General features: G+C 38.5%; 1 protein-coding gene across 2 annotated transcripts in view; it reads right to left on the bottom strand.

Moving 5' to 3' along the window:
- Window positions 1-8,100: 8,100 nt before the first annotated feature.
- CDH12 (cadherin 12) overlaps window positions 8,101-13,267 on the bottom strand; it is a 164,203-nt gene continuing 159,036 nt past the window's right edge. For both annotated transcript variants that reach the window (XM_026087798.1, XM_026087799.1), the window contains one exon: window positions 8,101-8,600. In XM_026087798.1, the coding sequence (XP_025943583.1) occupies window positions 8,101-8,600 (500 nt within the window). The remainder of the gene's footprint in view (window positions 8,601-13,267) is intronic.

Raw genomic sequence — 13,267 nt, 5'->3', positions numbered from 1 at the left:
TCCATTCCATCCCCATACACCTTAATCAGTTCAGAGAAAGAAAGGGGTCAATTTATGCCTCTTGAATTATCTTTCTGACAGAGGCATATAATAGAAAAGCATGTGTTTGCCTAGTAAATGCACAACATTCAGCATGTGAGAACAACAAACCATCTCTAACATTACAACACAAAGCAGGAGAGCAGTAGGTTGCACTCCTGAACACTGGACTGATACTGGCTACTCATCTTGTAGGGCAGTCATTACATTCCCCCTTAACTTTCTTCATGTGTTCTCAGGACACAAAGAAGTAACCAGGACAGTTAATCAAGTGAAATGCATGCTAAAGAAGATAAATATTGTCAAGATTATTGTCTTTATCCAATAAAGAAAGATTTTTTTTAAATATAGACTAAGCCAAACTCTATGATCTTTGATAGCAACCAGTATATTGTCCACGTTAGACAGAAGTGTGTAAGTACAATATAAAGGTATTCAGAATTGTAGGAAATATAACAATTACAGGAGTTAAAATCTGAATCATACAATATGCATGCATGATATATAACCAATAAGAAAGTGCATTAAGGAACTGGTTTTATCCATGCATATTGGAAAATTAGGACTGAGGGAATGGTGATTTTAGGATCAGTTAAATTTACAGCACAGATCATAATAAGCATGTAAATTGGTGAAATTGGGTTAGTTTAGATAATCAGTCCCCAACAGTGGCCAAAAGCTGATACCTAGCAACAGACCAGGCATATACAGCTCCTCTAAACAACAATCAAGTACTATACAGGAACTTCCTGAGTAAGAAGTGATTTTTCTATATTTAGCAACCCACAACTGAGCTGTTTTTCATGAACACGTCCAGCCTCTTTTTGAACCTATGTAAAATCTGAGCATCCAAGACTACCTCAGCTGTTCATCATGTGAAGACTCTCCTCCTTTTGTTTATTTTGGTCCTGACTCCTCCTAACTTTATGTGATGACCCTTAGTTCCTGTACTGGAAGAAATGGTAAATAATTTATCCCTCTCGGGTCTCTCCACATTGCTAGTAATTTTATTGATTGCTACCATATTCCTCCCCTCCTAACTCATCTGTCTTTTTAGTAAAAGTCCTAGTTACTATATGTATGTAGTTTGGTCCCTAATGCCATTGAGTAGAGTAAATGTTAGGAGTCTAAGTACACAGAAGGGTTTTAGCACAAGTCACAGAATGGCTAAGGTTGAGGACCTCTGGAGATCGTCTGGTCCAACCCCCTGCTAAAAGCAGGGTCAAATAGAGCAGATTGCCCAAGGCATTGTCCAGCCGAGTTTTGAGTGTTTCCAATGATGGAGATCCCAAAACCTTTCTGGGCAACATGTTCCAGTGTTTTGGGTCACCCTTGCAGTACAAGTTTTTTGCTGTGTATAAATCAAATTTCCCGTGGTTCAGTTTCTGCCCATTGCCTTTTGTCATGTCAGTGGGCACCACTGAGAAGAGTCTCCCTCTGTCTTCTTTACACTCTCCCAACAAGTATTTATACACATAGATAAGACCCCCTTGAGCCTTCTTTTCTCCAGGCTAAACCGTCCCAGCTCTGTCAGCGTCTCCTCTTATGAGAGATGCGCCAGTCCTTTAATCATCTTTGTGGCCTGTTGCTGGACTTGCTTCATTGCACCAGTCTTTCCTGTACTTGGGAAATCAGCTCTGGACACAGCATTCCAGGCAGAGGTGAAGGATCACCTCCCTCGACCTGCTGACAATGATCTTCCTAATGCAGCACAGGATGCCGTTGGCCTTCTTGGCCACAAGGACTCATTGCTGGCTCACGGTCAACTTGTTGTCCCCAAGGACCACCCAGGTCTTCTTCTGCAAAGCTGATCCCCAGCCAATCAGCACCCAGCCTGGGCTGGTGCAGGGAGTTATTCCTCCCTTGGTGCAGGATTTGGCATTTCCCGTTGTTGAACTTCATGAGGTTCCTGTCAGCCCCTTTCTCCAGCCTGTTATGGTCCATGTGAATGGCAGCACAACCATCGGGTGTATCAGCCTCTCCTTCTGTTTTCTATCACCTGCAAACTTGCTGAGGGTGCACTTAGTCCCATCATTGAGGTCACTAATGAAGATGTTAAAGAGTATTGGCCCCATTATTGACACCTGGAGGACACCACGAGTGACTGACCTCCAGTGGACTTTGTGGTGCTGATCACAACACTGAGCTTGGCAGTTCAGCCAGGTTTCAGTCCACCTCACTGACCACTTATCTAGCCTGCACTTCCTCAATTTCTTCAATTTCTCTGTGAGGATGTTATGAGAGACAGTGTCGAAAGCCTTTCTAAAGTTGAGATCAACGGTATCCACTGCTCTCCCCTCATCTGTTGAGTTTAATGTCCTTAATTTATATTCTAAGTCATGAAGCACAATCCCCACCCCCACTGCAACATGAGGTCTCATTTAGGTTTTACCATGATAGCGTACTCTCTCAGGTCCCAAAGGTGAATCCCTCTAGTGGTGCTTTAAATTGGTACCATAATCACAAAAGCCAAGATAGCAGATTCCTGTGTATTTCTACACCAATAACAGTGCGGCCTGTCCCCCCATCTCCTTTAGTGTTTCTGGGGACTGTGAAGGCAGTAATGCTTTTGTTAAAAGCTTACGCATCAATAATCTCAGAGCCATAAAGCAGGACTCCTCACTTGCATATTCTCTTAACAAACTTTTATGTAATACGTCAATTTTATTGTCTTCTCACGGTTTAGCTTACTTTAAAATCCAAACAGCCCCAAAATCTCTGAGCAGTAGAGCTCATGCAAAGGCCTATTATCCTTGAATATTAGCAAAAAGACACTGCTTGGAATCAGTGCTTTCTGCGAATAAATTTTTCAAAGGTAATATTTTTCTTTTCCTGTCAACCTTCCTTTTACACCTCAGTTTTATCTGAAAAGAGGACAACTACCTGATGGAATTCAATCTGGGCAATTGAAACCATTTTATAGCCTGTAATGGCCTGAGTCTATAATCTGAGTCTATAATGTTACAGCTCAGCAGAACATACTAATATCACTGTCAACTAACATCAACTTCTTAGTGGTTTTAAGGTTTTTAAGCTAGCCTGTCTCTCTGTCTCTCGGGGGGAAGTGGGGCTGATGAGGGAATTTGCCTCAAAATACAGTCTGCTGTTCCAAACCAAATGCTAATGCAGATGTATCAGTTACTGTTGTTCAGGCTATAGGCAATAACTTGAATATATTAAGTTTTGACTACCTTCCCATATGCTGAAGATCATTACTATCAGTGTCCCTACCAGAAAAAAAAACCTGAAACCATGTAAATCAGTGACATTACAGTATATTGCTTCATTAACTCTACAGATAGACAGTTCAGGCCTAGAGAAGGTAATTTGCTCCACCGTGGCCTCTCAGTGGATCATACCCACTCAGGCAGAGATTATCTTGGGTATCTAAATATATGTATATTCAGACAGAGAAAGAGAGACTTTATAAACATTTTTTCACTCCTTTAGAGTATATTGAAGTTTTTTTAAAGAATGACATCCAGGAACTATTATATTGTCTTTGCATTTAAGATAGAAGTATTTTTAGCTGGGGTTATGGCAATGAAAGTAAAATGGAAAAAATTGTGGGGGGGGGATTTTCACTGCAAACCAAATTTAAATGCAGGACTTTTATAAATGAAGTAAATAGAATATCTGAAAAAAACAGGAATTTATCTTAATTTTGCTCAGAATAGCAACTGTTCCTTCTGATTTGACAATTTATCTTGTTCTTGATTTAAATAAGAACAGAAAAAGAATCAGGTTATTATAGAAATTGATTTGCCTTAACATAAGGTTGGGGAGGGGTGTAATAGAAAGTTTGATTTTCATTCACACTTAAATGTCACCACAATAGGGTTATTATTAGGAGTCATTTCCTTATTTGTTTTCATGAAGTTCTATAAAGCTCAAATATCTCTCTGTATGCACAGGATTGGAATGTCTATGTTATTAACATTTATGTTAATAACATTTATGTTAATAACATAGATATTAACATTTATGTTAATAACATAGAAAATAATTGCAAAGAACTTTCACATCCAAAACTCAACAAGTGAAAACCAGTCACTAGTGCCACATGAAATGCTTGTAAACCAGTGACTTATTAGATTTTCTTTTTGTATTCACTTAGTAGAGGTTTGTTGCTTCACAGCAACAGTCTTAAGAACTTCATAATCATAATGCAATTAAATCTAAAATAATATAACATCTGTAAGAACCATACCTTTGACTCATGTGAAAGATCAGTTGTATTTATTTGGATATGGATATTTTATTCTTAATCCAAGAATGTTTTCGAGGTAGTCTCTAGAATAATAACACTGTCAGTGATCTGTTCAGTCATTTATTGCTCTTTGCTCCATAATGAACTCTGCTTTCATAACCCAGAGTAAATGCTCAGTAACTGTGATTTGATTTGAACAGCAAAAGTTAGAGCAAATTTATAAAACAAGTCATTATATTCAGTCAGATCTTTGTGAAGTGCAGTTTAAGAATAGCATCATTTTCTGATTTGTGAGGTAGCATTCTTAAATCCATATTTTAGCAATCTTTTATGTTCCTATTTCAGAGAGAAGTTGCCTGAATCTTTTTTTAGTAGTGACATGTTCAGCTGCCTCTCAGGAAAGCAAGGAAGGCCTTTTCCTTCTTCCCTGAAATTCCAGTCAAAGATTGTGACATAAACTTATCTTCTGTCCTGTACATCCATCCTGTAAACTTATCAGCAATATTTCCTTTCATGCTTCTGTACTTATCTAAATTTTTTACCTTTAAACTTTTATTTCAGTATCATTAGTGGCATCATAACCAGTTAAATTAAAACATGGAGTGTCTAATTACCTTCATGTACAGAATGCATTTTACAGAATGTCTTGTGATTTGGGGGAGACACTATTGAGACATTTAAGATAATAGGTTTATAGATGTTTGTGTAGCAGAATCTTACGTTTGGAAATTTAAACCAAAATATTTCTCTCAATTTTATCACCTTGTGACTTCTGTGCCTCTCAACATTTCCTATGCACTTTCCTGACACTCTGATAATGTGAAGGTTTAAGACTYTTTCTAAAATTGAGAAAAAGATGGACTTTCACTTTAAGGAGAACCGGATTGTGCAAGGGTTTGTAGAGGTTTTTCAAAGGTATAGTACTTAACAATGTAAGTAGGTATCTGATACAATTTGCAAATGCACTGAGGTACCTTAATCCCATTCACTTCAAGTTGTCTCAGATGCRTTGACATATTTAAATCTTGTAAATGTCATATTTATCTAATTACCTTTTGAAAAATAAGGTCTTAAAAATCTGACCAGCATCTTTTAGAAACAGAGTGATAAAGCATGGAACGAAACACAAATTTCCTGGATCCCAGATGATGCATAAATGGAAAAAGACATCCTTTCCCATAGTTCTAAAGAGCTGTTTACAAAAATATCCCTGTTAACTTAAAATTGTTTGATCACTTTTTAAAAAAGAGTCTTAAATAAAAGATTTTAATTAAGATTTTATGGGACAATTACAGCAGTAATTACATATCAATTTTTTTTTTAAATATCTTCCTGGAGGTTTTTTAATTATATGATAGAAACATCTCAATTACAAACCTCTTAAATGTCAAAAATATGCATTTGATAATTAATTTGGTATTCATTTAGCGTACAACAACTCACTGGTAAATATGGATTGTGTACAGTAGCATGTTTCATACCACATTTTCTGTCTACCCATTTTGGAAGTCAGGCTCCCTATAGTTGTCCTGCTCAGAGTAAATGCCAGCCTGTGCTAGAGTCCTAGAATTCTAACTTTCTTAGGAGCAAGCATGCCACATGATGTGAGAAAGCCAAATTCTGCTCTCAGTTATGTTGATTTTGCTAGTGCAATATATGTCTAACAGTTACTAAGAGCAAGACTTGGCCACAAGGTTGCACATCTGTGACTGAGCAGCGTGAGATGCTTGGTTTAGCCTTGGCAGCAGGGGAGTGATTGAATTCTTCCTTGATACATGATGAAGCATTGCTAGGTACTGTCACCAGAGTGAATTTTTCATGAATCAAACCTGGGTTGTAACTGGTAGCAAATACCTGTTTTTCTACAAAGCCCTCTTTTTAGGCCCACTCTGTAGTACAAATTTGTCTTTGCTGTGCCACCAAGATATATGAAAATAAAATATCCCCTTCCACACCAAAACTGGTATGCTGGCATACCAACCGACCCCACCACTCCATCTGCTTTCCTATGGTATAAGAAGAGAGCTTTTGGTTCATCTTTCAGGGCACACAGGGTTCCTTTTCTGATAACAGAAAAAAATACCCTTTCCTTTTAGCATATGCTGTGTTTATTCTTCAGTGCTCTGCTGGCATAAACTATGCCAACAGTGCTCTGTAATGTAGCTGTGCCCAATTGTACTGAACAATTCAAATGTTATTTAACTATACACCTTTTTAAGTCTCTTTGGGAGCGTCATTATACCAACTTTGAAATATATTTAGATGCCCACACATCAGTAAAGGGAACATTGTGTATGTTAATTATCAGGCCTGTGAGTTAACTCTGTCTGGTGGTTACTAATTCTTCAGTGTTACAAAAGGTAAGCTGTAGACCTGAGGTGAATAAAAGACTTCTGATTCAGGAAAGACTCAGGCTGACCTTGCCTGTGCCATTAATCATGAGTACAGCTCAAGCAGATTGTATAGCAATGCAGCGATTTCAGAAGGAGAGTATAAGGATGTATGCACTTTGGGGGCCATAAACCATTGTTTTCTAAAATGCCTTAGATCATCAGAAAAAGTCACATGAAATAGTTTTACAAGAGATTTCCTATGGCATAATGCCCCACGCCTATCTGTGCCTCTGATACCTGCATTTCTATGTTTATGCATGGTTATGTACAGAACATGTGGACAAATATATGTTTTATATTTTTATTCTGCCTCTGTGAATATTTTGGCAAAACAAATTATTATATTTTCCATCCTTAGAACGCTCTCTGAAACTTTTGATGTGGGTCTGGCACCAAAATACAATGATATGCTGAACTGTAGCAAATGGTCAGCTGAACAGACTGAAATAACTATCTCTATAATATGTATGTCTATAGTACCTACGGAGTAACAATCTAATTGCAAAGAAAAGTGATGTGGCACTCTTTACATATATTCTTTAGTGATACTTACAAGGAGGAAAATGACTTTGTACTAAAAATACAGTAATACCCTTAAAAAACTCTGTCCATTTTATGTTCTAATAATAGTCTCATTTTAAATGAAGAGGGGGAGCCAAGGGGAATTTCCTTCATGTAAAGAAATAGCTGCTTTCATCTTTTTATTTTTCTGGAAAAAATGTAGTATTTTGATGAACATTTTAAATACTCATTGATGTATGCTAAGATCTTTTCCTTTTTTAATTCAGTCTTTACATGCTCAAAGTGAGCAACAGCATTTTAAATTTGAATTTTCAGTGAAATTTTGAAGGAAGAAATATGATGTCTTGACATACTGTTTTTGTCTTTACGAAAAAATAAACAACCCCAAACCACAGAGCACACCCCCCTTACTTGTAGTCATTAGACATACTCCAGGAAGTTATCTTCATTTTTGTTCTAAAATGATTAGAAGTCAGCATGTTGCTATTGCTTCTTGTCTTAGAGTTTATGTCCTTTATGTCCAATTTACCATTCAGTTTTGTAACACCATCACAGCAGACTCTTTACCACTTAAATGATAAAAGTTTCAATAGGCACTTTAGTGGAATTACGAAAAAGCTACCACTCTTCCACCGTGATGCCAGAAAGCGATCTTCTTTCTAAGTCATGTCAGTAAACTGTACCTAGTAGGCCTGAGCTTGTCTCAGTGTAATTCCAAAGTAACAAAATAACAACAACAAAAAACCATGTATATTACAGGATTTATCTTTCCTTCGCAGATCAAACCAAAACTGACAGTATGATAAATGTAGTACAATGCTGGAAACATTGCTGTCTTTTATAATCAAAGGAGTCTTGTCCTAATAGAAAGCTTAGGTTTATCTTTTTAATTTGTTGGTGGTTTACTTTTTTTAAATTTCATCTTCATATTTTTTCTTAAGTGACTTTGTCAGGGTTGTAACTTTCTTCTTCTCCAAACATGTCTGCCAAAACCTTAAAGCGAGGTCCCCAGTCACTCAAATAGTCATAATCCTGGTCTGCCTCTGTAGTAAGTGAATCTATAGAGCTGAGAGACTCTGCAACAGATCCATTTCCTTCATAGGCATATGTTGCCAAGGAGTCATAAGGAGGTGCAGTTGGATCCACATCATTTTCGTGCAGCCTTTGATTAATGAAATCTCTTATGTCTTTATTATCTTCCGTTGGTGGTCTTTGACGCGGAAAACGCAAGGTATCTGGTTTTATGTCCCTGCGTATTTTGTTATCTTCAATCACTTTGGGATTCCTCAGGGCACCTATGTCAAAAGCCTGGGTATCCTCTTCTCCACCTCCCTCATCATCATAATGAATAACATTATCTCTTATATCTTCTTTAGAAGTCATCAGGGTATCCTTTTTCTTCTGCCTCCGCAGTGCTACATACAGTACCACAATGACTGTAATGAGAGAAAACTTAAGTTAAGACATGCACAGAAATAATTTGCTACCCTGATGACATATCATTATATCCTCCTTTGAAAGTTGCAAGCAATCAAAGGGTTTTTTTTCTCCTTAGAAGATATGCTCCTATTTTTTTTTAAATAACAGTGCTCTAGCCAATGAAGAGACATTTGCTATTTGATGTATGAATCTAACTTTCCTTACCACTAGCTGTGCTACTGAAAGAAGTAACAAATAATTTTCCTACTAGCTTGCTTTATGAGAAATTAGAGTTGGACAGGACGTTAGCTTTTTAGCTCAGGGGGAGAGATGTGATTTTTTTTTAAATGCCTTCTGTAGCAGAATAGAGAAAAAAAGCCTAATTCCCACAAAACAGTACTGAAGAGAAAAAATTATTTTGGAAACTTTGAAATTGTCTCTTGGAGAAAAAAAATCCTGCCTTCAGCTTTTTTTAGAGCAGACTTTGCCCTCTTCAGGGATCTGCTTGGAAGAATCACTTGGGAACCCATCCTGGAGAGAAGATGGTTTCAGGAGAGCCAGCTGATTTTCAAGGATCACCTCCTCCAAGTTCAAGAATGGCCCATCCCAATGAGCAGGAAATCAAGCAGAGGCACCAGGGGTCCTGCATGGATGAACAAGGAGCTCCGGACTAAACTCAAACATAAAAAGAAAGCATACAAGAGGYGAAAGCAGGGACGGGTGACCTGAGAGGAATATAGAGACACTGTGCAAGTATGCAGGGATGAGGTTAGGAAAGCCAAAGCCCATCTGAAGTTAAAACTGGGGAGGGATATATAGGGCAAGAAGAAAGGCTTCTACAAGTACATCAGCAGTAAAAGGAAGAATAGAGAAAATGTGGGCCCACTGCTGAATGGGGCAGTGGCCCCTGGTGACAAAGAACTCTGAGAAGGCAGAGGTACCAAATGCCTTCTTTGCATCAGTCTTTACTGGTAAGACTGGCCTTCAGGAATCCCAGATCCCTGAGACCAGTGGGAAAGTCTTCACAGCCAGAAAGACTTACCCTTAGTGAAGGAGGATCAGGAAACATTAAAAAAAAATAAATAGAACAACACAAGTTCATAGGATCTGAGGGAATGCACCTGTGGGTGCTGAGGGAGCTAGCTGATGTCATTGCAAGGCCAGTTGTGATGATCTTTGAAAAATCACGGCAATCAGAAGAGGTGCCTGAGGATTGGAAGAGACCCCTCTCATCTCCAAGAATGGCAGGAAGGAGGATCTGGGGAACTACAGGCCTGTCAGCCTCACCTTGATTCCTAGGAAGGTGATGGAGCAGCTAATCCTGGAAACCATTTCCAGACACATGAAGGACACAAAGGTGATAGGGAGTAGTCAGCATGGATATATGAAGGCAAAATTGTTCTTAACCAACCTGATAGCCTTTTACAATGGAGTGACTGGCTTGATGGATGAAGGGAGAACAGTGGCTGCTGTTTATCTCAATTTTAGAAAGGCTTTTGGCACTGAATCTCATAACATCCTCACAGACAAATTGAGGAAGTGCTCACTAGGCAAGTGGACAGTGAGGTAGATTGAAAATTGTTGGGACTGCCAAGCTCAAAAGGTTGTGATCAGCAGCACGAAATCCACTGGAGACAAATCACTAGTGGTGTTCCCCAGGGGACGATAATGGGGCCAATTCCATTTAACATCTTCATTTGTAACCTGGATGATGGGACAGAGCGCATCCTCAGCAAGTTTGCAGGTGAYAGAAAACTGGAAGGAGAGGCTGATACACCCGATGGTTGTGCTGCCATTCACATGGACCATAACAGGCTGGAGAAAGGGGCTGACAGGAACCTCATGAAGTTCAACAACAGGAAATGCCAAATCCTGCACCAAGGGAGGAATAACTCCCTGCACCAGCCCAGACTGGGTGCCAGCTGGCTGGAGATGAGCTTTGCAGAAGACCTGGACAGTCCTTCTGAACCAACAGTATCCTGTGCTGCATTAGGAAGATCATTGCCAGCAGGTTGAGGGAGGTGATCTTTCATCTCTAATCAGCTCTGGTGAGGCCACGTTTGGAGTGGTGTGTCCAGTGCTGGCCTCCTCAATACAGGAGAGACAGGGACCTACTGGCATTAGTTTAGCAAAGGGCTACCAAGATGTTTAAGGGATTGGAGCATCTCTCATAGGAGGAGACGCTGGCAGAGCTGGCACTGTTGAGCCTGGAGAAGAGGAGGCTCGGGGGGTCTTATCCATGTGTATAAATACTTGTTGGGAGAGTGTAAAGAAGACAGAGGGAGACTCTTCTCAGTGGTGCCCATTGACAGGACAAGAGGCAATGAGCACAAATTGAAACACAGGAAATTCCAGTTATACATAAAACCTTTTTTACTTCAAGGTGACCCAAAACACTGGATCAGGTTGCCCAGACAGGTTTTGGAATCTCCATCATTAGAGTTACTCAAAACTTGACAGGGCAATGTCTTGGACAACCTGCTCTATTCAACCTTGCTTTTAGCGGGGGGTTTGGACTAGACAATCGCCAGAGGTCATTTCCAAACTCAGCTGTTGTAGGATTTTATGTTTCTATCTGATATAAACTGTTTAAGACAATTTTATTCGGAATGGCAACTGAAAAGATTTCCTACAGGTTTGTGTGTTTTTTTCAGTCTTTTTTCTTTGAAGATATATTTCACTGAAGGCAACACCTTTCTGCAAAATCTGCTTGTAGTAAACTGGCATTTTGATACATTAAATTCTCCTACTTTGGTAGAAATGACAATGTTCTAAGCACTGATGATGAAGTAACATAATAATGAATGAAGAGTTGCAGTGATTATGTATTTATGGTCAGGCTTGTATAGTTTAGAATAACTTCTGATACTGGTTATATGTTGACTGTATTTTATGTAGAAATGGCTTCAACAAAAATAACTTCAAATACAATTTTAAAGAGTCTGTATCAGGCCAGGTCCACAGCAAGATTATCAATGCAATAGTAAGCAGGAGACAGTCTGTATATAAATTAAATATCTTTCTTCTGGGTTACACACAGCACTGGAGATCTCATTATATATAAATTAATTTTTCTAGGTAATATTACCAGGTTGATTGGAATGAAAAGAATTATTAAAAGACCAAAACCTCTCTTCCAAACCCAACCTGAGTAATTCAGTCTACAGCTCTGTGGAAAGCAGGAATGAAAATATCTCCTTTAGTGTGATATATGTATCAATCAGCAGCAGAGATGATAAGGAGTTCTTTCACATAATTTTTTTTGATTGAATTATTGCTGTTTTATTGAAATAAAATGTAATTTGTTTCAACAAACCACTAGAGAAAGATAAACACAGTTTTTTTGAAGGCATGCATGATCACCTAGCAAATTTCAGGAAAATTCAGCCTAATATTTCCGTTTCCCCAGAAACTCTGTCACAGTAAATGATCTTTGGACTAAGAGCACCAAGCTCTCTGCTGCTTACTTAGTTCACGCGGTCCAGATTACTGGACACAAGGGTGGCACTGGAAAGGCTTTGCTACAGCCACATATTTGGGGCTTCTAGACACTTTGCTCTGTAATAGAGAGCTTAGCTATCCTGAAAATCCTACCTTAAGCTGGAGCTCTAAATGACTGTGTTCCTATCTGTTCTTGTGATAATGAGCTAAAACTCTTTGCTTCATAATGGAATTTGTTTGACGCTGAGGCTCACTGTGAGCTGCTTTTACTCGGGAAACCCCTAGAAGTAAAAAGGTAGCTCTGGGGAATTGTGGTAGATGAGACAATGATCTGTGCTACTTTATTTCAGAAAAACTGAACTGAATGGGTGTATTTATTATTAATTCCCACTCCATGGGAAGTGTGAACATTCATAGTTCCATTCTGATTTGAAACAACATTTTTCTCACAATATAAAATTTTTACACAGAGAAGAAATTCTGAATTTTAATTCTGCTACTCAGAAGCTCCTAATGTAACCGAGAGCCTGTAGTAATTTACTTAGGTGGTAAATTACTATATTTATCTAAACACAAAGAGGTTTTCATACCTTATATTCAGTGGTCCACAGCTCTTTTTGATCTCTACCCTTTAGACCTACATAAGGAGTAGGCCTGAGGTCTAAGAAGCCTGATACTATCAAGACAAGGCATGGACCAGCATCCCTAAGTATTGGCTGGCATTACACAGTCCACAGTGTGCCTATGTAAACTACAAAATAGCTGTATTTCATTATCAGTTGATTATTTTTATATATATATAATATATATTATTACGTATACTATATTAAAGGTGCACATGAGTATAGGTTAAACTTGGCATGCTGAAATTAAGAAAAGATTTAAATATAATGTAGATCCAGGTGACAATGCCACATTATGGMATTCATGCCTGCCTGAAATGAAAGTGTTCCTGGTAAGTTTTACAATGGTCTAGCCAGTCACAGTCTGCATGCATTACAACTAAATTCCCCTCTTTCATTTCATCGTTCTTTTTTCTTTATCACTCACAAGTTGGTATTAAGAATTAAATAAAGGCCTTTACTAAGCCCTTTGCTGCTGCTGCTGTCAGTAGGACGTGCCCATCTTAGTAATTTTAAGTATATGGATATCAGTTCTTCAAGAAAGGTATTTAATCAAAACCGTTTCAGAGAAAAATTTGCATTTCAGACTCCACTGGAAACTGGTTCTCTTTATGCAATAA

Source organism: Apteryx rowi, unplaced genomic scaffold (assembly GCF_003343035.1).
Source record: "Apteryx rowi isolate R43461 unplaced genomic scaffold, aptRow1 scaffold_733, whole genome shotgun sequence".
NCBI lineage: Eukaryota > Metazoa > Chordata > Aves > Apterygiformes > Apterygidae > Apteryx > Apteryx rowi.
Note: the sequence above shows the minus strand (reverse complement) of the source record. Positions and strands in the feature narration are given on the sequence as shown.